At 39.6% G+C, this 26256-nt stretch overlaps 1 protein-coding gene and 1 pseudogene across 4 annotated transcripts in view; one reads left to right on the top strand and one right to left on the bottom strand.

The window, feature by feature from the left end:
- INO80D (INO80 complex subunit D) overlaps positions 1 to 26256 on the top strand; it is a 56727-nt gene that overhangs the window by 17388 nt on the left and 13083 nt on the right. For all 4 annotated transcript variants that reach the window (XM_059702887.1, XM_059702886.1, XM_059702885.1 and 1 more), the window contains 7 exons: positions 1631 to 2376; positions 11302 to 11410; positions 18385 to 18609; positions 20656 to 20765; positions 22692 to 22825; positions 24766 to 24983; positions 25687 to 25844. In XM_059702887.1, coding sequence (XP_059558870.1) covers positions 1728 to 2376; positions 11302 to 11410; positions 18385 to 18609; positions 20656 to 20765; positions 22692 to 22825; positions 24766 to 24983; positions 25687 to 25844 — 1603 coding nt within the window. In that variant the 5' untranslated portion in view covers positions 1631 to 1727. The remainder of the gene's footprint in view (positions 1 to 1630; positions 2377 to 11301; positions 11411 to 18384; positions 18610 to 20655; positions 20766 to 22691; positions 22826 to 24765; positions 24984 to 25686; positions 25845 to 26256) is intronic.
- On the bottom strand, positions 6495 to 6856 carry LOC132237913 (large ribosomal subunit protein eL22-like; annotated as a pseudogene).

Genomic DNA, 26256 nt, shown 5'->3' with positions numbered 1-26256 from the left:
AAGCTAGGGCTCATTATTGTACCCTTTTTTTCAGAGATCATGATTATATTAAGTTGGTTATTTTATATAATATTTTAAATTTAAGTTTGCTATAATTTATATATATATGTGTGTATATATATGTCTATTTTACTAGTATGTATATATTAGCCAGGAAAACTTGTCATCTATATGTTTATTTTCTAAAACAGTTTAAGATAAAATTCACATCCCATATGTTTACCCATTTAAAGTATATAAATCAGTATTTTTTAGTATATTCACTGGGTTGTGCAACTGTGGTCACCACAGTCTAATTTTACATTTTCTTCCCCCCAGAACCCCATTAGCAGTTACTAATTCTTTTAGACTAGAAATTCACGTTTGCACACTTACTTTAAATGCTAGTAAGCTGTTCTAGGTGTGAAGAGGTGGAGGCTTAGGAGTTCTGACTGTTGTGATAGTGCCGCCAGTGTGGCTGCAGTGCGTGCAGAGTGAGGCTGAGGGAGCACTGTTCATGCATCAGCCTCTGCTGTTACATGATGAAGCACGTAGTGGCCTCATTGACCAGTTCAGGCTGCCCACATGTCAATGACCAGGAAAGTCTGATTTGTAAATTAAAAAAACAACCCATCTATTTTTCTTCACTAAAATAACGAATCCATTTGTCAACTTGAAAGTGAGTTGAAAACAACAAAACCTTTGTTCTATACTAGAGGCCTAGTGCATGAAATTCATGCACAGGTAAGGTCCCTAGGCCTGGCTGGTGATCAGGGCTGATTGGGGCCTTCCTTCGTTCCACACCATCACCTGGTGGTCAGTGCATGTCATAGTGAGCGAGTGAACTCACAGTCTCTCGGTCGAACTCCTGAGGAGACAATTTGCATATTAGCCTTTTATATAGAGAGATTGGGAAGCGTCTGCAGTTACTACAGTTATCCCTGAAGCCCTTCCTTTTATTGGCCAGCTTTATGAATCTGTTCTCTGTGTGTGTAGAACATATAGTGGATACTTGACATTCTTAAGGATTACGTCATAAGATCTTTTTTAAAAAATTGATTTGTTAATTTGAGAGACAGAAATTTGTTGAAAAAATTGATTCATTTATTTGAGAGAGAGAGAAATTTGTTGTTCCACTTACGTATGCTTTCATTGGCTGATTCATGTATGTGCCCTGACCAGGGATCAAACCCGAAACCTTGGAGTATCAGGAGGACTCTCTAACCAACTTATGGGCTGGGGCCCATAAGATCTTTATGAATTTCTAAATACTTGAATGGCTTTAGAACACATATTTTTTTCTCCGTAAGAGAATTTTAAGTGACTCTTATGAGTTACTCTGTTTGCTATGAATACAGGATAACAAAGCTGTCTGAGAAGCAATAGCTGGGCCACTCAGTATTTGAGTGACTTCTGTCTGGCGGCCTCTGCATGTGTACAGTCACATATTTGCTTCAGCAAAATTGCCAGACTTTGAGGATTGCTTCAGAGGAGTGGAAGTTGCATGTATGAAATTCATCAATGTCAAGAGTTACGCTAATCATGCATTTTTAACATATTAGGATTCATATTTTATAAAATGTAGTTTTATATTTTGCTTTTCTTAATATATATCATGAACATTTTCCCATGTATGTTTCTGTTTTTAAAGGTACTGCAACAGCCACTTGCAGGTACTTGGCTTTATCCCGAAAAAAGAGAGGAAGAAAAAGAATGATCCTATAGATGAGGTAAAGGGCAGGCACCAGATGGATACCATGGCCTTTAGCCTGGCGGTGCCCACGTTGGCCTTGAAGATGCCCAATGGACTGGACGGCATGTCCCTCTCTCCACCGGGGGCAAGGGTCCCTCTCCACTACCTGGAAACCGAGTTGGAAGACCCGTTCGCTTTCAACGAGGAAGATGATGACCTAAAGAAAGGGGCAACTGTGAGAAAGAAGTTGCAGAGCAAGTTGGCCCAGAATCGTCAGCGCCAGAGAGAGACAGAGATTTTAAAAGTTCGGCAAGAGCACTTTAGTCCCCCTCCTGCACCTTCCCAGCAGCAGCCTCCGCAGCAGCACTCCAGCCTGTCACCTTTACCCGCGCCTGTCAAACCTCCAGCGCCACCGCAGGGCTTAGTCTGCAAGTCACCTCAGCCTCCGAACACCAGCCTACCACTGCAGGGAGTGGCCCCCACCACACACACTATAGCACAAGCGAGGCAGTGGTCTCACAAGAGGCCTCTGCCCCTCCTGCCATCCAGTAGGGCTCCTGTCGTGGACCCGCCCAGGACTGACCGGGTCCTTATGAAAGCCACAGCCTTCTCTCCACACTTCTCTTGTATAAGTCGACTGCAGAGACTGGTGAAACTGTGCACTCAGAAGCATCAGTTGGACACTGATCTGTTTCCCCATTTGGGTGAGTTATCTGTTTTACCGTATCATATATGTGTAAGACAACAAAATGTGCACTTTTGCATGAGGCTTTATCTTTATAACTACCACATACGTGATGGGGGAGAAGAACATTTGGATAGAGTGTCCCGTGGAAGATTCTGTATTTAGGTAGACCACCGTCAAGGAAATATGCTGCTGGAGAGGGTAATACTTGGTGAACAGGATACAGAGAAAGGAGTCGGGAGTTTAGAATCCCAGTCATAGCTTGTAATAGTAACAGTGGCAGCAGCAGCAGCAGCAGCAATAGTAAAAGGCAGTTGTGTTTGATTGCATGCCTCTGTGGTCTCAGTACCTGTGTGTCCAGTGAAGTTCTCTACATGTGTTATCGTAGGACTTTGGAATAATGAGAGCATTGTTAATATCTGCCAACAGTTTAAAAGAGAACTTGAAAAAATTCCCAAAGCAATTAGTGTTTATGCTTAAGAAAATCTCTTTGATCCCAAGTTTATAAAGATATTCTATATTTTATATTAATAGTTTGATTATTTTTGATCACTTAAATCTTTAACTCATTTGGAATTTATTTTTGAATGTGGTATGAGCTGTGATTCTGACCGGCGGAAAAATTATTTGCATGAGATGACAGCAATAGAAAAATGGGGAAAGGATGGGAATAGAGGAAGAAGAAATATAAGTGGTCAATAAACAAATAAATCTCAAACCCCAAAGCAGGCAGGAAATGCAAATTAAAGTAATAATGAATTCTCATCAGATTGGCAAAAATTATACCCAGTGTTGATGAGGATATGGGATCTCAGACATTGCTGGTAAGTAGTATTACAGTATTTGCTAAATCAAAGTATATCTACAGCCAGCAAACTCGCTTTAGGGATTCTGTCTTATGGATCACAATAATCAGAATGTAGGGATCTGTGTTCAAAGACGTTTATTACAGCATTGCTTGTCATATTAAAAATCTGCAAACAATCTTTATAACCAATAGGAAACCTTGAGTAAATTATGATGCATCTATGTTTTTGAAGTATTATGCAGCTCATAGAAAGAATGAATGAAATCTATATTTTTACCTGGCTGTGCCCATGATGTGTATTAACAAGTAGAAAAAAATCAAGAGGCACTGTATAGTATCTTATTTTTGTAAAAATAAACAAACAAGGGACATCAATATATCTGTTGCTTGAGTATATGGATAGATGTTTGCCTATTAGGTGTGAGTATAGGTCAAGTGCGAGTGGATATACACTGCTGAGCTGTTAACATTGGCTGCCACAAGCAGATGGAGTGGACAGGGTGTGTTTTTAAGTAGCTGGGAGTTGTTTCTCCTATTACTAAACCATGTATGACTTTTGTTTATTAAAAAAAACAAACAAAACTTAAAATATATAAACAAAAATAATAAAATGCCCCAAATATCATTAAATTGAGTTCCTGCTATATGCACAGTTTTGTAATTTTTAAAAATTTTGGTAATGTATTACCAATTAGTAATTTTTCATACACAACATAATTTGTCACAGCTGAATACCTTTTCTAATTTAAGTAACATCCATTATAAATTGTTGTAGCTGTATAGCCTTGCAGTAAAACAATTAGTCATATCTTTAATTTTTCCTTCAAATAAGTTCCTAGAAGCAGAATTGCTGATTCCAAGCTTTTGCATTCTTAAAGAGGTTTGTGATAGGTGCTGCCAAATTTTCCTTCAGAATTATTTTGTCAGTTTACCCATTTGGCAATGAATGAGAATGACACCTTCTCTATATCTTTATAGGCATGGGTATTAGATAATATTATTATTAATACTATTATAATTATTTTATGTTTGCAATTTTTATAGAAATTTTACTTTAATTTGCATAACTTAGATCAGTGTTTCTCAAATGTTGGGCCTTAGGATCCCTTTATCCTCTTAAAAATTATTGCGGACAACACAGAGCTTTGTGTGAGTTATATCTATTGATATTTACTGAATTAGAAGTTGATACAGAAGTTTAAAAATAACTCATTTAAAAATAAATTCACCACATGTTAACATGTTCTTTTTATGAAAAATAACTATGCTTTCCAAAACAAATATCATGTGAAGGAGCAGCATTGTTTTACAAATCCGACTATCTGATCTACTAGAAGACAGATTCTCATATTTCCTTCTGTATTTAGCCTGTCGTTATATACAGTTTTGGTTAGTAGATGAAAATGTGTCCTTACACATTTGGAAAAGGGAGGAATGCTTTAATAGTTTGTTTGGTTTTTCAAATAATTGTGCATATTCTTATTTGATTCTACACCAAAACTTGGTAAGTGTTAATTTCTTTAAAAGTAGTTATAATGTGGAATCTGCTATCAGATCAAGGAATTTTACTTACTGTTACATTAAAATCCATTGATTTTCCTTGTACTTGAATGGATCATTTAAAAATATATATATATTTTTATTTATTGATTGATTTAAGAGAGAGAGCGGAAGGGGAAGAGAGAAAAATATGGATTTGTTGCTCCACTTATCCGAGCACCCATTGGCTGATTCTTGTTGTGCTCTGACTAGGGATTGAATCCAAAACCTTGGATATGGGTACCATGCTCTACCCAGCTCATTATGTAAAAACTAGAGGCCTGATGCACAAAATCGGTGCAAAAGTAGACCTTCCTTCCCCTGGCTGCTGGCACCAGCTTCCCTCTGGCACGCGGGACCCGGGCTTCCCTCGCAGCCCCAGCTTCATCTGGAAGGACATCTGGTCTAAATAGCATTTTATCCTTGTATTATTATAGATTTAAAATTACCACCAATTTCATCAGAAAAGTCTGTTAGGAAGTTGTCATACTCTCAGTCAGGGGTCCTCAAACTACGGCCCGCGGAAAACATTTATCCGGCCTGCCGGGTGTTTTTGCCGCTGCTGCCTGTCCTGCTTAGCAGCTGACTCGTCCTGGGCCCGCAGTGCGCATGTGTGGAATGTCTGCGGGACAGGGAACTGGCCCCCTGTTTAAAAAGTTTGAGGACCTCTGCTCTCAGTGATGAATTCAAATTTTCAAAAAAAAAAAAAAAAATCAAGCTCTCAGGTAAAACTTTGAAAGATATTGGCAACAAATAATGTCCATTGTCATTACTCTTTCAAATAAAAATGGTATTGAAGGGGGGGGGGGAGCAAGTTTAGGTCACAGTTAAAACAGTCATGCAAGTACTTTTCCTCAAGACAGCCATCATACTTTTTTTGTATGCAACAGAGGTGCTTTATATATACTTCACATTTAGTCACACAGAATGTTATAAAGACATACACCAGTGATGGCGAACCTTTTGAGCTCGGCGTGTCAGCACTTTGAAAAACCCGAACTTAACTCTGGTGCCGTGTCACATATAGAAATTTTTTGATATTTGCAACCATAGTAAAACAAAGACTTATATTTTTGATATTTATTTTATATATTTAAATGCCATTTAACAAAGAAAAATCAACCAAGAAAATGAGTGTCATAGGTTCGCCATCACTGACATATACTAAGGAATTGAGATTTAATGAAATAAACAATTTTTAATAAACAAGTGCTTTATCAAGAACATCCTTAAAACTTTATTGCTTTTATTTAACTGTAAGTCCTGGTGTGAAACATATACTGACTTCTAGTACAGTTTGTAGCCACTGCTTTGACTTATGCCAGCAGTTTTACCCATCATAGTTGTTGTTGTATCATCAGTGTAACTGTCAAGACAATGAAAAAGGCAAGTAATTTCTTAGTTTTATTTTAAAGACAGGGTTGACTTAAGGAACTCCCTTGTGAGTTTCAGGGACCCCTGGGAATCTTTGGACCACACTTTGAGTGAGAACTGTTATTTTAGATTATTAATATTGTGAATATTTGTCCATATGGGTTTTTTTGGACATTTGTATTTCTTATTTCGCCTTTTCAATTTTTCATTCATTTTTAATGATGTGTTTCTGGGTTTCTTTATTAGTAAGAGCTTTTTATGCATACTTCGTGTTTGTTACAATACTTCTCCCTCCCATTTGTTATTTGCTTTTAAATATCTATTATGATTTTGGAATGGAATTGTTAAATTTGTTTTTTTTTTGGTTCCTAAGTTTTATTCAAGAACTCATAAAAAATGTGCCAGATAAATTAGTTTTAATCCTCATCTTCCTCCTCCTCTTCATCCTGGTTTATCTGGAAGTAATGCAATTCATAACTCTTTGCTGTTAGCAACTACACACAACCAGTCATGTAGAGTATTCTTCTTCAAATATATTTTGGTGAGATATTTCAAATACCTTTTGGAAAAAGGCACCTCAGACATCTTGCTTCTTTCAATGGTCACAACCCCTCTGTCAAGATTCCCAGCTTTTCATTCACTTTGATTCTCCTGAAGAAACTGCTCAAAGTTGGCAGCATCCATAGTTTTATCTTCTGGGTGGTGCAGTCAAGGGGAGCTTCAGAACCTCGTTCTTTTTTTTGCTCCCCTCCGCCACGAGCTTTTTCATGGGAGCCATGGCGGCCGCGGAGGCAGATAATAAGGAAAAGTTAAAATTTTTAATGTATTCTCTTTTTTTAAGGATTTCTTCCTTTTTAGTCAGTCGTCGTGTCCCCCCTCCCCCCCCCCCCCCCCCCCCCCCCGCTCCTCCCCTCCCCTCTCGCCAATCTTTGGGTGCTCTTCATCCCATCAGTATTTCACATATATATATATATATATATATATATATATATATATATATATATATATATATTTTGTAGTCCTTTTTTTTTTTTCTTAATATATTTTATTGATTTTTCACAGAGAGGAAGGGAGAGAGACAGAGAGAGTTAGAAACATCGATGAGATCGATCAGCTGCCTCCTGCACATCCCCCACCGGGGATGTGCCCGCAACCCAGGTACACGCCCTCGACCGGAATCGAACCCGGGACCTCTCAGTCCGCAGGCCGACGCTTTATCCACTGAGCCAAACCGGTCTCGGCTGTAGTCCTTTTATTATTTACTCTAGAGCAGTGGTTCTCAACCTGTGGGTCGCGACCCCTTTGGCGGTAGAACGACCCTTTCACAGGGGTTGCCTAAGACCATCCTGCATATCAGATATTTACATTATGATTCATAATAGTAGCAACATTACAGTTAATGAAGTAGCAACGAAAATAATTTTTTGGTTGGGTCACAACATGAGGAACTGTATTTAAAGGGCCAGAAGGTTGAGAACCACTGCTCTAGAGGCCCGGTACACGTGGGTGGGGTGGGAGAGGGGTGGCTATCCCTCAGCCCCGCCTGCAGTCTCTCGCAATCCGGGACCCCTTGGGGGATGTCGGGCCTAAACCGGCAGTTGGACATCCCTCTTGCAATCCAGGACGCTGCATGCACCAGTGACCATACTTTTCATATAGGTGAAAGGCATCTTGCTGTTGTATGGGCAGCTACATTTTTTTGCCCTGATTATAAAAAGTAGTACATAACATGATCCTTCTGAGGCAGTAGTACCATTTCCCCATCTTATGGGTGGAAAAACTGAAGCAGAGAGAAGTTAATTGGCTTTGTCACACAGTTCTAAGTGTCAAAATCAGGGTTGACCACAAAATGTGCAAGTCAGAGTCCATGCATGTCATCACTGCATCATCCTGCTTTTTCAATGTTAGAATAGCCTTGCCAGGTTTTAATTTTTAAATTAAGAGACTGTTCCCAATATATAGGGTAGGGTCCCTAGGCCTGGCCAGCGATCAGGGCCATCTGTGGGGCAACTGTCAGGCAGAGTGATGGGGGGGTTTTGCCTTTGGGGGGTGGGGGCAGACGCTCAACGCAGGAGCTACATTGAACGTCTGTCCCCTGGTGATCAGTGCGCATCATAGCAACTGACCACTGGTTGGTCGATTTGCATATTAGGGTTTAGTATAAGGGATTTTAGTCATCTATTTGGAACTCATGAGGTGTTAGTTTTGAGTCAGAGATCTAACTTTTCCCCGCTGAATTTTTGCCTCTTATTCTGTCACTTACCTATATCATCTACTAGAGTTTTTGCTCTTACTTCTGGATGCTGATAATTTTTTAGCTTTTGATTTTGAATGTCATGTTGAGGGATGATTTCTGTCATGTTGAATGGAACAAAACTTGCAGAAAAGCATTGTCTTTTTCTTTCTTAACTCAAACATATTAGGAGCCCAAGTTTTCAAAACAAAGATTATTTTGGAGAAACCAGAAATTGTAATGCACTGTTACGACCAAACATTATCTGCATTAATGTCAGCAAAAAATACTTTTTAAAAATGCAGTCTTGCCCTGGCTGGTTTGGCTCAGTGGATAGAGCGTCGGTCTGCAGACTAGAAGGTCCCAGGTTCGATTCCAGTCAAGGGCATGTACCTTGGTTGCGGGCACATCCCCAGTAGGAGGTGTGCGAGAGGCAGCTGATAGATGTTTCTCGCTCATCAATGTTTCTGGCTCTCTGTCCCTCTACCTTCCTCTCTGTAAAAAAATCAATAAAATATATTTTTTAAAAATGCAGTCTTGTAATTGGCTTTAGAACTCCTGTCTGGGCTGGTTATCTCAGTAAGTTACATTAAACTAGTGATAATGAAGCCAAGATCAAAGGTTTGCTTTATTGGACAGTTGTTATTATAATAGGAGAAACACTTATATTTTAGGTTCTTATGATTTAGATTGTGACATTTTCAGAGAAAGTATAGGTGTCTTAGTAGAAATTATTATAACTTCTACAGATAACTCCTGTTCTAATTTTTCAAAGATGCCTAAATGTCACTTTGTGTTTGAAAGAAAGAACGCACCATTCAACATCCTGAGGCTGATGCTGTTGTGATCACTTGATTTTTACTTTAAAAAAACAAAACAAATTACTAATTATTTTAGTTGAGAGAAAGTAACTTACTTTTGAAAATGACCTGAAATCTTGAAACTAGATTTGATGTTTCTTATGCCAGTGGCAATGTGTTCTTTAATTTTAAGCGTTTAAAGCAGCGGTTCTCAACCTGTGGGTCACGACCCCTTTGAGGGTCGAACGACCCTTTCACAGGGGTCACCTAAGACCATCGGAAAACACATATATAATTACATACTGTTTTTGTGATTAATCACTATGCTTTAATTATGTTCAATTTGTAACAATGAAAATATATCCTGCATATCAGATATTTACATTACAATTCATAACAGTAGCAAAATTACAGTTATGAAGTAGCAACGAAAATAATTTTATGGCTGGGGGTCACCACAACATGAGGAACTGTATTAAAGGGTCGCGGCATTTGGAAGGTTGATGAGAACCACTGATTTAAAGTTTGCATTTCCGTTAACTTTATCTTAATTTCTCTACTTATCACATGTAAACTTATTTAAATTATGTAAGAAGCCCTGACTGGTGTGGCTCAGTTGACTGAGTGTGGTCCTATGCACCTAAGGATTGCTGATTCAATTCCTGGTCAAGGCATATTCCTGGGTTGCACGCTCAAACCCCAGTAGTAGGTGTGCAGGAGGCAGCCGATCTATGTTTTTCTCTCTCTCTTCTCCCTTCACCTTTCTCTCTCTAAATCAATTTTAAAAAAAGATTTAAATTATGGAAGAAATCTGTGAAGTCCTTTTAAATATAACTTTAATGATTTTTGACAGTCTCAAGAAGGAAGATGTAGAATACTGGTTATCTAATTAAAGTCTAACAGCAGCATGAGTATATTAAAGTAATGTAGTCTCACATGCTGGCATATTTTAGGCTCATCATTGTCAGTATTTATACAACTTTTAAACAAGTAAAACCTTTCTGTTGGAAGCTAACAATTATCCAATCATTAAAAACAATATCATTTAACAAAATAAGTAAGCATTGTTCATACTATATTTCTATACTTTTCCCTATAAATTTGTTTTTCAAAATAGAACACTAAATGGGGCAGCTGTTGTTTAAAAATTCAAAGAAACCCAAGCCACCCTGCTCTTTCCTCTTCCTATGGAAGGCAGGAGCCAGGGAATGGCCCCGCCTGCTCTATGAATCCTTTCCTCCACTCGTGTTGGGAAGGGGATGGAATGTCTTTACTTTTGACAATTCTTTCTAGGGTCCTTGTTGATGTCAGAGTGACTTCACTGGCACCTTTTGACTTTTTTCTTGCCTGAACTTCTTTTTCTCACCGTTTTGAATATGTTTTGCTTTTCTGACATTTTAGGTGTATAATATTTTGATACTCATGAAAGTCTACCCTTTTTTTTTTTTACTTGAACTTTCTTTGCTTGTGTTGTTTCTGCTCCATTTGTGAAATGTCTGATAAGTTCATCCGTAAAAAATAATGAAATCTAACAGTATGGGTAGACTTAGAGGTTATTATGCTAAGTGAAATAAGTCAGCCAGAGAAAGACAAATACCATATGATTTCACTTATAGGTGGAATCTAAAGAACAAAATTGAAACAGACTCATAAACACAGACAAGAGACTGATGGTAGGCAGAGGGGAGGGCGGTTGGGGGACTGAGTGAAGGAATTAAGAAATACAAATTGGTAGTTACAGAATAGTCACAGGGATATAAATACAGCATAGGGAAGATAGCTAATAATGTAATTAATAATAATGTATGGTGTCATGTGGGTACAGGAAATACTGAAGGAAACACTTTGTAAAGTATATGATTATCTAACCGCTATGCTATACACCTGAAACTAATACAAAATAATATTGAATGTAAACAAATTGGGGGGGGGGGGGGGACACAAAAACAAAAAAAGTCCATCCTTGGACTATAGCCTTTTTGCAATAACGTCATTATTTTAGGCCTGAATGTATGTCATACATTCATTATTAATGTCTTTGTCAGGTAGCGATGACACTCACCAGGAGGCACTTATTCAGACTGTGGTAGCACTTGCTGTTGTGTTAGGTCACATATTTCAGGTTTCTTTTTATCTAAATTTTAAATAAAAGTAAATTTTTTCTCACTTGCAATAATCTTTCCTGTCCAGGGTTGGACTGGTCTGAAGAGAGTGGAGAGGAACTGGAGGACTCGGAGCAGGCCTCGCCATACCAGGTTGCATGGTCCATCCGAGAAACCCTCAGATATGAAAGACACACGTAAGTCTTCCTTTTCGTTTTTATTCTTCAGTGACCACTGTAGCCGATCGATTCTTTCCTATGTGTGCAATTTTTGAAAAACTTACTGGATTTAGTTTTATTGTAAGAGAGATAAAATAGATTCTACCTGGAGAGAAATATACTATATTGTTTGAGGAAAGTTACTCTTAAGTTTTCTTAGTTAACTTGTTTCTGTACCTTTCCCAGTTATCACTGAGGGAAATAATTGTAATAGAATTTTGAATTGAAAGGGACCTTAGTGATTTATCTGAGCCCGTTTCCTCATTTTACAGAAGAGGAAATCAGGACCCAGCTAGGTTAAGGAACTTGCCTCTGGTCCCAAGGCTACTTGGAAGTCCCATTCTTTGAGTTCTCCTTATCTTTGTTGGCCCTATCCCCATAGTATCTGGAAATAATGCTTTAAAAAAAGAAAGTTTATTTATTTATTTATTTATTTATTTATTTATTTATGTATGTATGTATGTATGTATTTATTTATTTTTGAGAGGGAGAGATAGAAACATTGAGAGAAAAACCTCAATCAGCTGCCTCCTGCACACCCCTTACTGGGGATCAAGCCTGCAACCCAGGCATGTGCCTTTACTGGGAATCTAACCAGTGACTTCTTGGTTCCTGAGTCAATGCTCAACCACTGAGCAACACTGGCAAGGCTGGAAATAGTGTTTTTGACGTCACCTCTGTCTTCTACAAGATTTACCTATTCTTTAATATTTAATGCACTGAATATTTCTAATATGCCAACATGTTTTTCAAGATAATCTCATGAAAGGTTCTTGGTATCTACCTTCCTGGGAAGCTGTAGATTAATGCGCAGCTCCTTCAGTGGTAGTGAGGAAGCCAGTGTTGTTGTTTTCTAGGGGACTGCCTTAGAGTCAGAGGAATTCACCTGGTGCAGTGTGATGGTACTGAGATACATCCTTATTTATAGGGCCAAAGGATAACTCACAAGCTCAGCTAATTATTTTTTTTTGAAGAGTACTGTGGTTTGACTAGATATTCAGCGAGATGGAGAGGAAAGCAGCTATCTGCCTCAGGTCAACTCGTAGAATTTTGCAGTTTCATTGAGTGGACATACATATAGACTTCAAAATGTGATTTGTAAGTACACCCAGAGGAGATGAAGCTTAGGGAACTGATTCACTAGACACTGACGTCTAAACCAAAATAACCAGTTTACAGTGAGACATATAATCTGTAAGTAGTACAGATGTTCTCTAAGCAGAACTACATGAGAAGCAAAATGCAATCAGACGCTTACTTGGGCATGGAATTAGAGCAAAAAGAGTTCGTTAGGTTTATTAATGGTCAGTGTCCTTAACCTAGAGTCTGAGGCATCCCTTTGCAGCCCTGGGACTTATTTCCCACTTATTTGTCCTTGCCCTCTCTATCGCCTACACACTATTGGAAAATGCTGTGTTTCTTCTCCCTCTCCTGATGTTCCATTTTAGCTGTCATTCAAATCTGTTTCCTTACCATTAGCAATTCTTTCAGATAGAAGTACAACTGAGCTTTTGGATCTGTAGTTTTAGAAGTCTCATCAGATTTGGAAAAATTTTGGCTAAGTTTTCTTCAATTATTTTTCTTCCCCCTTCTATTTGAGAAACTCTAGTTACACATATTTTAGGCTGCTGGAAATTATCCCTAACTTACTGACGTCCTGCTCATTCTCCCCCAGTATTTTTTCCTCTCTCTGTTTCATTTTAGAAAGTTTCTATTGCTGTCTTCAGGTTTGTTTTTTGACCAGGCAGTTCAGAAAGAGATTTCATCTACTTCCTTTGAGACCAAAAATGCATCCATAAGCCTATCTTATCCTGTATGTAGTTGCTTTGGGTCCCTTAGAATATCTCAGTTGCCATATTGCCGTAAGTCTTTTACTCCTTTTTTTGTTTCAACTGTTACCTGTATGTGAACAACTCCCAGATTTTTTTCTCAGGTCTGACCTTTCTTTTGAGTTAGAACTGCTGATCAGATATTTCTTATTAAATATTCTGCCATACCCTAAATTCAGTATTTCTAAAATTAAACTCATTATTTTCCTCAATATGTAGTGCCTTTTTTTGACTCCCCTATTTTTATCAGATGTTACCTTTTTGCTCTTTTGTTGTTTTTAAAAAGTAAAGTAACAAGAATTTTACTTGGAGAATTTCATGCCATGCCTTGAGATTATAGATAAGCCGGAAGTCTTAGGAAACCAGGTTTGGAATTTACTGCTCTGTATTTGGAGTTATTAGCATTTAAATAATTGTAATGCCTGTACTTACATTGTGATCTTACATATGTCATTTCTTTTCATCCTTTTAACCTCAGGGATAGGCAAGCCAGCCAGCTATATCTCTCATTTCCTTGAAGGAAGGAAAGTAGCACACCTTGAGAATCCTCTAGGTGCCAGGCCTTTCCACTGCTGGTAAATGATGGGAACTGGCCCTTCCCTTCCCAGTTTGCTACTCTTCATTAGCAAACCCAAGTGTGTGATATTAATGTCATAGCATCTTAGAAGTGGGAAGCGAGTTGGAGATTTTCTAGTTTAGGACCATTTTAGGGATGATCTGTGGACCTACTCTGGTCTACAAACTTGTTACTGGTCCACAGCAAGGGCAGTGTGGGAATTATGAGTAAGCTCTGAACACTTCTGTGAAGATGTGGCAGCCGATGCATCTTTCCGCCATCACCTGAGAACCACTGATCCAGGCCAGTCCTCCCTTGCAGTAATAGTCTTTTCAAACAACAGTTTTGGCAAGTGCTTACCCACTGGCTTTACTTTCTCTAGGACTTGCTGTTTCTCCTCTCTTTTCTTTTTCTATTAATGGCACATCCATCCTTCTAGTTAAATAGATTCAAAGTCACTGAGTCCTTAGTGACTTTCTTATCCTTCATATCCAGTCACCAAATTGAGTTAATTCTTTGATGATAATGGCCCTTATATGTCTTTTTCATTCTGTTATCTCTGGCTTTTTACTTTAGTCACTCCCATGCCTTTCAGTTGTTAGTTGTTGACTCTGAAATCTGTATCTCTTCCCTAAGTGCGCTCCAGTTTATCATTTCCAACGGTTTTGCCACCGCTCCCTCTCATACCTCAGCTCTACTTGAAATTCACTGGGTCTGAAACGGAATTTATTTTTTGCCCCAAGTCTGCTCTTGCTCCTGTTCCCTGGTCGTTGCTGGTGGAAACTGCTGAGTGATTATTGTCCCTTCCATTTCCCTTGCCCCGTTGTTACCCCTTATCCTCTCCAGTTCTGCTGTTGCCACTATGGTGTGGCTCCCTGTTATCTCTTACCTGGAGTTTTATAACAATTTCCTCACTGTTCTCTTCTTCTGTCTGTTCCTCCACTCACATCTGCTGATGGTGTAATCCTGCTCATGCACAGCACTTACTGTGACCTATTTTCTTAAAAATCTACACGGTTCTTCACTGCCTTGGAATAAAAGGTTCAACTCTTTAATCTGGTGTTCAGGTGTAGAAAGTTTACCTTACCTACCATCACTCTCCTACAAACCCCACACTTTAGCCAAACCAAGCTACTTGCTGTTCTCCATCCTGTCCATCTCTGTATCTTGGCCTATATTGTTTTATCCTTGTGAGGTACCTTTTGTGTCTTATCTTCAAATTCTGCCTTTTCTTCAAGCTTCTGTTCTGTTGTCATCTCCTCTGCAAAGCCTTTCTTTTATCCAGCAAACCTTCTAGTGAACACTAATAGCACTTTATCTATGCCTTTCTTATGTTACTTACTGTTGTGACTTTGGATTAACGATACAGCCCTTAGGGCTCTGATACAACTCCCAAATTAACACTTGCTGTGGGACTTGGGGCAACAATCCTATCTAATAAAAGAGAAACATGGTAATTGGCGTATGACCGCTACCCTTCCCATTGGCTAATCAGGGCAATATGCAAATTAACTGCCAGCCAAGATAGCAGCCTGCAGCCAGGCAGCTTGAAACTAACATGAGGCTTGCTTGCTTCAGTGACGGAGGACTCCAACGTTCCCTGCCTGCTGCTGCAGGCCTCTGAGCTGCAACTCTAAGCAACTATGTAACAAATATAGAAGCTAAACAAAACCCCAGAAACCTGCTTTAGTCCTCCGTGCTTCAGCCAGCAGGATCGCAACATTGTAAGCAAAGGCCAGAAACCTACTTTCAGCAGCGGAGGCCTAAGAGCTGGAGCCAAGCCTCAAAGCTAAAGCTGGCCCAGAATAAAAAAAAGAAAAAAGAAAAAAGGAGCGGTTGGGAGCTTCAGTCACCCCCAGCCTGAAAACAGCCCTCAGCCCCTCACCCAGACTGGCCAGGCACCCCATTGGGACCCCCACCCTGAAGGGTGTGTGACCAGCTGCAAACAGCCATCATCCCCTCACCCAGGCTGGCCAGGCACCCCAGTGGGGACCCCCACCCTGATCCAGGACACCCTTCAGGGCAAACCAGCCAGCCCCCACCCGTGCACCAGGCCTCTATGCTATATAGTAAAAGGGTAATATGCCTCCCAGCACCGGGATCAGCGGAGCCGCGAGGCCTCCCGGCACCGGGATCAGCGTGACAGGGGGCAGCGCCCAAACCTCCTGATCGCCCTGTGGCTCTGTGTGTGATGGGGGCGGGGCCACAACCTCCCTATCCACCCTGCTCTGTTCGTGACAGGGGAAGGCGCCCCAACCCCCTGATCAGCCCTGCTCTGTGCCTGATAGGGGGGAGCTCCCCAACCCCCTGATCGCCCTGCGGCTCTGTGTGTGACAGGGTGCGGCACCCCAACCCCCCCCCCCCCCTCACGGGCCCTGCTCTGTGCGTGACAGGGGGCAGCGCCCCAACCCCCTAATTGGCCCTGCACTGTGCGTGACAGGGTACAGAGCCCCAACCCCCCTGATGGGCCCTGCTCTGTGAGTGACAGGGGGCAGTGCCCCAACCTCCTGATTGGCCCTGCTCTGTGCGTGACAGGGGGTGGCGCCGCAACCTCCCCATCGACCCTGCCTTGAGTGTGACAGGGGACAGTGCCCCAACCCCCCAATCGGCCCTACCCTGAACGTGACTGAGGGTGGCATCACAACCTCCCGATCGCCCAGCTCTGTGCATGACAGGGGGCGGCGCCCCAACTCCCCAATCGGCCCTGCTCTGAGCCCGACCAGGGGCTGCACCTAGGGATTGGGCCTGCCCTCTGCCACCTGGGAGCAGGCCTAAGCCAGCAGGTTGTTATCTCCCAAGGGGTCCCAGACTGCGAGAGGGCACAGGCCGGGCTGAGGGACCCCCCTGAGTGCACAAATTTTTGTGCACCGGGCCTCTAGTCTATCTAATAAAGAGGGATATGCTAATTGACCCTCACACCGTTGCAAAAGATGGTGACGCCCACAGCCAATAAGGAGGGAATATGCTAATTGACTGCCCCCGCCCTCAAAGATGGCGGTGCCCAGTCCCCTCAGCCCTGCCACGCGCCTGCTTCCAGAGTCCCCCAGTCTCCTCAGCCCCCCAGCCGCCAGGGCCGCCTGAGGCTCAGGTAACCAGGGCTGGCCGAGGCTTGTGCTGCTGGCAGTGGCAGCAGCAGAGGTGTGATGGGGGCGTTGCCTTCCCCTGGTGGCTGGGTCACCTCCTGCTCCTGAGGGCTCCCAGACTGTGAGGGGGGGCAGGCCGGGCTGAGGGATCCCCCTCCAGTGCATGAATTTTCATGCATCAGGCCTCTAGTTCATAATAAAGATTCCTGGGCCCCATCCCATGGAAACTCTGGTTTAGGTCTCAGGAAGGTCTTGGGAATCTGACATTTTAAAGAGCAGTTAGACTTTTCAAATTTGAGGTCAGATGTTTGAATCATTGGTCTGACTGCCCCACAGTTTCAGGTACTGAGTCTATCCTCTTGAATTGTTTAACTTTTGGGATGCATTTATCTTGTCTAAATTACATTGCAAACTCCACAATGTTTTGTTTCTCCTCTATGGTACTTAGCGTAGTAGACATACAGTAACTGTTGAATGTTGAATAAATGAAAAGGTTGAAGTAAAAGCCTTCAATTGGTATACCTGTAGAGAGTGTACACTGAAGGGAACATTTTTCTTAGGACATACACTAAATGGAATTTGGCCGACAGCCTGTTAATGGGCTATTCTGAAGGAAAAGGGAGGGATGCTGCTCGAGAAGAGAAACCAAGCAATGATTTACAGAAGATGAGTAAGATAGCATTTTGTTTGTAGGGTCACATGGGTGCTATTTATTTATGTTACAATTGAAGAGAAAAAGAGAAAATAATTAACATGGTCCATTTCCAAGCCTAGTGTGCCTTATTTCTAACAGTAAAAAGTGAGATAGAAAGGTGCCCTTTCTAACCTGGTGGGTAGTGGACATTGCCGACTGACCACTCTTTCTCATGGAGTCTGGATGTGCCCTTAGCATCCTTTTCAATGCAGTGCTCCCAATCAGTGACATTAGCATAAAGACAGAAGAAAACCTGGTGTATGAAATGTGTAGGATATCTCCTGTGGTTAAAAAAAATTCTGTAGAATGATTGTGATCCCTACAATAAATTTTTTTGTGTGTTTAGCAAGAAAAGCCAGTGTGTCTAAAGGGGCAGCTCTTTGATAATGTACTGTTAGAATTCACGGCTCTATTTCTGGTATGACCTATCTTACGAAATTATGCTGTTTCCTCATAGCTGTCATGTCACTTACTGAGACTTTTTATTAAGTAAAGGTAAGTAATATATTCTTTCTAAGAGTTTAGAAGACACAGAGCACTGTCTAATTCTGATGTGCTGAGAAGGTTAAGCTTAAAGCATTGGGTTGCCTCTGTGGCCTGCCTTATTGTTGAAATATTGTGCTTATTTTCAGCTCTGCTGGAATTCTCTTCCACTAATTTGGTTAAGTATGTGTTCACATGGCACAAATTTTAACCCTGTGCATCCAGCTATCCTTCGTCCCCGCGTTTCCCTTTTCTAAAAGGAGCCTCACAGGTAATCAGGTTTTCACTTCTCTCTTTGCACCTTCCAGGTCAGATGACGATGACACGGAGAGTAGGAGCTCCAGGGTGACCCAACTTTGCACTTACTTTCAGCAGAAATATAAGCACCTCTGCCGCCTGGAGCGGGCAGAATCCCGTCAAAAGAAATGCCGGCACACGTTTAGGAAAGCCTTGCTGCAGGCGGCCAGTCGAGAACCAGAGTGCGCTGGCCAGTTAATCCAAGAACTGCAGAGAGCTGCGTGCCACCGAACCAGGTCAGAGCCGTGCGCGGCGCCCACTTCTAAGGAACCTGTCCTCTCTTTTTTGTACTTTGTGAGAAGATAGCTGAGACACGATGGGCTGTGGGCACTTAAGTCTGAAATATTTATGCATTGTGTTTTGGTTTTGTTGCTCAAATAAGGTTCTACATGGATGGCAAAATAATACTGCATGAGCCAACATTAAAATTAAAGCATTACTGCCCAGCTGGGAGTTGTAGGTTCAATTGAACCCTGTCAGGGCACAGACCAGAAGGTAGCTGATCGATGTCTCTCTCACTTTGATGCCTGTCTGTCTCTTTCTCTCTCTCTCTCTTCCTCTCTCTCCCCCTTCCTCTCTCTAAGCATGCTCTCCTGTGAGAGTTAAAAAAAAATTAAAGCATTACTGTATTTTTCTAGAGTTTGATTAGAATTTATTCAGTAAAGGATAAGAGAATGTTACCTATCTTTAAAAAAAATACAACGCCTAGAAATTTTGTATGTTATTTAAAAGTAATATTCATAGTTTTTACTATGAAAGTGGCATTTTACATTTTTTATTTAAAAAATTTTTTTATTTGAAATGTGTTTCTGTTGATATCTACATTGTATGTTTAAATATTTTATTAACACTGGATGTCTTGGCGGGGGAAGTCACTGTTGATAGTACAGATACTTGTGTTACTGTGAAAAATATATAAAAGGGCAGTGCCTGGCCAGTGTGACTCAGTTGGTTGAGTGTCAATCCATGAACCAAGGGGTCACCAGTTAGATTCCAGGTCAGGGCACATATCTGGTTTGTGGGCTCAATCCCCAGTAGTGGCCATAAAGGAGGCAACCAGTCAGTGATTCTCTCTCATCATTGATGTTTCTATCTCTCTCCCTCTCCCTTCCTCTCTGAAATCAGCAAAAATATATTTAAAAATAAAGTAAATATTTTTAAGTGGGGAATCTCCTGTTCTATTTCCTTCTAGTCTCTCTCTCTCTCTTTCTCTCTCTCTCTCTCTTGCTCTCTCTCTCTCTCTCTCTGTGTGTGTGTGTGTGTGTGTGTGTATGTGAATCTGCAGTGAGCCATGTATTATTTGTATTAAAAAGCAAAATTGAGATCATGCTATATGTATTTTATTCTTTGCTTTTTTTCCACTTAACACTGAATTATGACCTCCTTTTTACTTTAAAACATGACTTTTAATGGTTTCATAATATGAATGTCAGTCTACATTTTTTCATTTTTATGTACGTAATTAAGCAAAATTAGATCTATATTGTCTTAAGAGTTATGTGTCCATTTTTCCCCCTTAAAAATATAGCCATTCCCCAATGTCCTTAGATTGTTTTGAAAATATGATTTATAATGTTTATATAATATTTTATTGATAAAAACATCTTATTTAACTAGCGAAATAATTTTCACATTTAGAAGGCTTCGTTCTGTATTGAGTATTATTTCACACTTTTTAGTTATTACATTTTCAGATAACCTTGAATATATATAGTATGTAACATTTTAGGAATTTATATCTGAATTTTAGTAGTGGTTGTCTCCAGATAGTAGGCTTGACTGCTTATTAGGTATCATACTGTATTTGGTGGTATTTTAGATGTGTTATCTTTTCTTATCTCTACTTTACAGGTGAGGCAGTTGAGACTTATGTAAGGCTAAGTAACTTGCCACAGTCACACAGCTAGTAAGAGGGAGAGCTGATTTTCAGAACCAGGTCTGATTCATCTAGTCTCATGTTCTTCATCACTTTTCTCTACAATCTTCTTTGTGAAGTAAAAGGAATCAAAATATCACTTTAATAAGAAGAAAACAGATAGGCATAGTTAAAACTGATTTTTTTTTAACTCTTTTTTTTATTATTATTAGTTAAGGAACTGATTTTTTCTTTTGTTAGTAGATTAGGGAAACTGTGGAACTGGTCATTGTAACCCATATTTACATTTATTTAGTGAATGTAAAGAGGTAAAATGTTGGTATTACTTTATAGTAACATAGTGTTGAAAAATTGTCCTGCATTCTTAAAGCATTTTTTAAAAATTAATTTTTTTTCCCTTCCTTAGCATAAGCCGGACCAAGTTGAGGGAGGTGGAACCAGCAGCATGCAGTGGCATGGTGAAGGGTGAACAGTGCACTAACAAGGCCCTTCCGTTCACCAGACATTGTTTCCAACGTATCCTACAAACTAAATTGAGTGTGCATTCAAGTCTTGACTCATTCAGGGCTGAGTGTTTCATTCTTTTTCTTTTTTTTTTAAAAATATATTATTGATTTCAGAGAGGAAGGGAGAGGGAGAGAGAGATAGAAACATCAGTGATGAGAGGGAATCATTGATCAGCTCCTCCTACACATCCCCTCCTGGGGATCGAGCCTGCAACCCGGGCATGTGCCCTTGACCAGAACGGAACCTGGGACCCTTCAGTCTGAAGGCCGACGCTCTATCCACTGAGCCAAACTGGCTAGGGCTGAGTGTTTCTTAAGCCAAGTGAATGACTTTTGTAAATATCTCTATTTAATATTTAAAATAATTTTTATATAACTTCTAATTTCCATGATGTCCTCTGGGTAATTTTTTCTGCTTATATCATTGCAGTTGTTCATTCTAGAATCACATTGCAATAAGCAAAATTGACAGCAACTAGCGGGTTCTTCCAGTGGCTGTCACTTGATTAAATTTTGTTAACAGAATTTCAATCCTTCCAATGGTTCTAGATAATTTGCAACAAGTAGCTGTAACATTGATTGATGGAAAAATCAAATCATATTATTAAGAAACTGTTTTTAATCTTCTAAGAAACATACAGTTTTACAGTGTGCCTTTTGCTGTGGTTTTAGTTTGCTAATTGTACTGAGTACAGCGCTGATTTGAAATGAATAAAATGTAAACATTACTAAGAAAGAAAATACCTTCAGACAGAAAATACTTGAAGAAAACATACAGTAAGGGCTTCAGGCTGGTTATGAAATCTTATTGCTCTCACTTTTATTAAACATTTAAAAAGAATAGCACTTAAAAAATTTATATGGTAACAGTTACTTAATGTACTACCTGACTTTTGCCCTCCTTTCTGTTCTTGGGGTTGTATTTTCACAACTTTTTTAGCAGCAGTTTCTGTGCAGTAAAGGGTTATGAAGAGTCTTAACTATAAAAGCATAAGGGAAATAAGATACTTTCTTAATAGATATAAACTAAATTTCGGGGAAATGTAGTTAGTGGCTAAAAGTATGGATTCTTAAAAATGTTGGCCCTGACTGGTTTGGCTCAGTGGATAGACAATCAGCCTGCGGACTGAAGGGTCCCAGGTTTGATTCCAGTCATGGGCATGTACCTTGGTTGCGGGCACATCCCCTGCGTGGGGTGTGCAGGAGGCAGCTGATCGATGTTTCTCTTTCATCGATGTTTCTAACTCTATATCCCTCTCCCCTCCTCTCTGTAAAAAATCAATAAAATATGTTTTTTTAAAAATTTTAAAAAAATGTTGGTGCTATAGAGCTGATGTTCCAATTTTAGTAGTATAGTTTTGATTTAAAAGGAGTTTTTCTTAAGTTGTAAGTTTGAGTTTAGTGTTGGAAATATGAGGTGAAAAATCCAAATTTGAGTAGATGAGATTTTTTTTAGAATTATATCTATAGCTAACTAATTATGTTGTATTCTTTATTTTTTCAATAACAGTATATATTAAATATTTTGTATTAGTTTCAGATGTTTTTATTCTTCGTGGTGAGTATCATATTTGAGGAAGTTTTCCTTATAAGAAAGTATTGTTATTTTTAACCATTATAGTGGAACTTCTGGGAGGTTGCATGCTAAGAAGGAAATGACCTTGCTTCCCCAATAACAGAAATCAGAATGACCATAAAGGAGACTAGTATTTAGTTGCCCGTTGCAAAATAGACTCTTTCAGGTGTATCTCCTGATAAATAATGATAAAACTATCATTGTTTTCCCATCTCAGGAGTTGGGTTGGTTCTTTAGCTTTTATAAATAATAAAATTTATACTTACTAAGCACAAGTGAGGAAAGAAGAAAATTTTACATAAAAATTGAAAAGTTAAGTAGAGTTGCAATGTGTTTGATTCCTAACTTAAAAAACCCCAGACATCCTCTTGAACCGCTCTCAGCAGCTCTTCTCAAGCTGCACGGCCAAGTTTGCAGATGGACAGCAGTGCTCTGTGCCTGTTTTTGACATCACACACCAGACACCCCTGTGTGAAGAACATGCCAAAAAAATGGTAAGTCCAGATTTTATTTTCTGCAGCAGAGACTTTCAAACTTTTGATAGCTTTCCATAAAAGGAAGTATTTTGTGACTTAGTACAAACTATGTATATGAATCACTGAAATAAGTTTTATGAAACAATACTTTTAGTACCTGATATTTGCTAGGCTGTTCTATTTTACTAAAAAAAATTACTGGTCTTGACTCATTGAATTAATTTCATACTCTCCTTTATAAACAGCAACAATGTTTTAGCAGTTTCTTAAATATGGGTATTTTATTTACTATCTATTCCTATTCTATACCTCTCTTCTCCTTAAGTTATATTTTCTTATACCTAGCAGATTTCCCATGCTCCTTTTTGCCCTATTTCTCTAGGTTTTTGTTGTTTTAGATACAGTTCCCTGAATGTTTTTGCTATTTGTTAAAATTTTGGCCAAAAGCCAAACCTTGCTGTGTTTGTATTGAACAATCATTATTTTTGTTAATGTTAGTGTTACAAGTCTTAATTAATTAAGAATAGTTTAGAGGAAAGATGAGTCTGAATTAGTGACCTATCTGATTATGCAATCATTTCAAATACATGCACTTTTATTGTTTTCACCCATCAGACACTTAATGAGTTCTTCTGCTATGTGCAAGGTATTGTTAAAGCATATGTGCTACAATGCTGAGGGGACAGTTCTTGCTCACTGTAAGCACGCTACAGTTTCAGGGGTCCCTGATTGAGAACAGAGCCAGTGATCTTTTGGTGCTCGGGACGCTGCTCAACCAACTGAGCCACACCGGCCAATGCAGTTACTATTCTTTCAATACTATTGTCTATTCTTTGTTTATTTATTTAGTTGTGTTATTGCTGAACTCATCCAATCGAAGGTGACAGTGGTTGTAAAAACCACTTTTTGTATGTACCACCAAGGAAGAAAAGGTTCTACACAGTGCGTTTCTTACACTTACGGATTGTTAGACATGAATTCTGTACGTTCTTGCTTTCAGCTGGATTGTTGGACCTGTGGAAGGTGGTATTTTCTACTTACATCAGCTGTGATCCAGCTTCCTCTCCTTGGTGGTTGTTTTCCCTTCTCATTGGGATTTTGCTTTGCAAAAAAAAAGGCATTGTGGTCAGTTCTTCAATACTGAATGTTTTTGCTTCACTAATAATAATTTATACCCTGCTGCTCTTTGTGTTTTTCTGCATACACAATAGTTTTTCCTCTACATGTAAAACCAGCAGTGCATTTACGTTAATTCAAACAGTGACGATACAAAAAGCTGTGACCAACTTTGCACATGTGTGCTACTCCTCTCATCAAAAATCATTCCCCTTTGCCTATAAAATAAGTTTAAAATCTTTAGTAGGGTATTCAAAGTCATACGTGATCTGGTATCAAACTTCTTTATAGCTTACTTCTGTACTTCATCCTCCATTATGCCCCAAGTACCAGTCAAACACAATTATTTACTGTTCTTTTTGACTGGTTTCTGCTATTTTCTTTAGCCTAGAAAGGTCTTCCCCTCAACCCCAAGGACTTAAAAATTTTACTTGTCTTTTAATCCCACAAAACTAAAAGTAATTGATTTTTCTTTCGTTTTCCCAGAGGTGTTTATGTCACTATTACCCAATTTTCTCTACTGTATTTATGTATGTATTCATGTTTTTGCCATGACAGAGTAAGTCCTTTGAAACTGCAAATTAAATTTTAAAATATTTTATGCTACAGCACCCATCACAATGTCTTTAAATGTGGGAGAATGATACGTATATATTGAATTGATTTGCATTATATAAAAAATGGGGTTTTTAATTCATTTGTTTATTATACGTAATTTTAGGTATTTAGTGTATTTAGGCATTATGTAAAATATTAAAAGATACAAGTATTTTTTTTTAGGTAGCTGTTAGATTTTCCCCAAATAATCTCAGTTTAAAAATACACCTTTATTCATTTCAAAGGATAATTTCTTGAGAGGAGATAGCTCCCGGAAAGTTCAGCACCAGCAGCAGAGGAAACCCAGGAAAAAAACCAAGCCTCCTGCACTTACCAAAAAACACAAGAAGAAGCGAAGGCGTGGACCTCGTCGACCCCAAAAGCCCATCCCCCCTGCAGTACCCCAAGGGAACCTCAGCATGCCCACCAGCGTCTCACTGCCAGTGGAGGCCTCTCAGATCAGGTCAGTGACGTGCCCGAGTTCACGGGTTCCGATAGTTCTCAGGATACCTCGGTTCATCACTTCTCTAGTGCTGGAGCTAGGCTACAATACACCATTTGGTGCATCAGCCTAAACTTTTTAGTTTTGAGCACAATTTTTACCAAATATCTGATTGGGATATATCTGAAATAAAGCTTTTGTTTAAAACAAAGAGAGCAGATGTTGAAATTGAGGATTTAATTGTCTACTCTTAGACTTTTCTGTTCTACAGAAATTCTGTATCTGTCCCAGCAGAAGTATTCCATCAGAAATTTGATGCATTATTAGTTTTGGCAGGGGTAAGCATTTGACCATATGAATGAGGCTTCTGTTTCAGCTAAGCATTTTAGTTTTATCTGTTTATTTCACTTTTAAATATTATTATATTGGCCAGACTTGAAATCCTATAAAAAGTATTGACACACTTGATATACCAAGCTGTAATTTATTCTAATTTGAAGTAAAAAACATTATTTTGAAATGGTTGTCTCAATACATGAGTAAAGGTTGTAGAAATATGTGACTATATGTGGTGAGGTCTGTTTGCTTTCAAATTTCCTTCTTTTAAAGTAGAAAGGAGGCATTTTGAGTTAGGTTTTCCCGATTTCTTGCTTGAGGATCCTGTCTGGGGGGCATGGTGTGAAGGTCAAGGGGAGTGGTGGGGCAACCATGTCCTCTTCCCCAGGAGCCCGTCCACGCCAGAGCTGAGTGCTGATGAGTTGCCGGATGACATTGCCAATGAGATCACTGACATTCCACACGACTTGGAATTGAACCAGGAGGACTTCTCGGACGTCCTGCCACGGCTGCCTGATGACTTACAGGATTTTGATTTTTTTGAAGGTATTGTCAGTATTGTTAGTCAAGAAAAGTGAGTTTTAGCCCTAGCTGGTTTGGCTCAGGGGATAGAGCGTCAGCCTGTGCACTGAAGGGTCCCAGGTTCGATTCCAGTCAAGGGCCCGTGCCTGGGTTGCAGGCTTGATTCCCAGTAGGGGGCATGCAGGAGGCAGCCAATCAATGATTCTCTCTCATCATTGATGTTTCTATCTCTCTCCCCCTCTCCCTTCTTCTCTAAAATCAATAAAAAATATATTTTAAAAAATGAGTTTGTAAAAAGGGAAATAGTTTTTTGAGATGTGTTTGAAATATTCATTCTCACATAGAATGCCTTCCACTGTAGATAGAGAATATGAAGCTGCATAAGCCAGTTTCTCCTTTTCAGAAAGTAAGGATTATGCAATTTGTTCAACCCCAT

The sequence above is a fragment of the Myotis daubentonii genome, chromosome 7 (assembly GCF_963259705.1).
Source record: "Myotis daubentonii chromosome 7, mMyoDau2.1, whole genome shotgun sequence".
Taxonomy (NCBI): domain Eukaryota; kingdom Metazoa; phylum Chordata; class Mammalia; order Chiroptera; family Vespertilionidae; genus Myotis; species Myotis daubentonii.
Note: the sequence above shows the minus strand (reverse complement) of the source record. Positions and strands in the feature narration are given on the sequence as shown.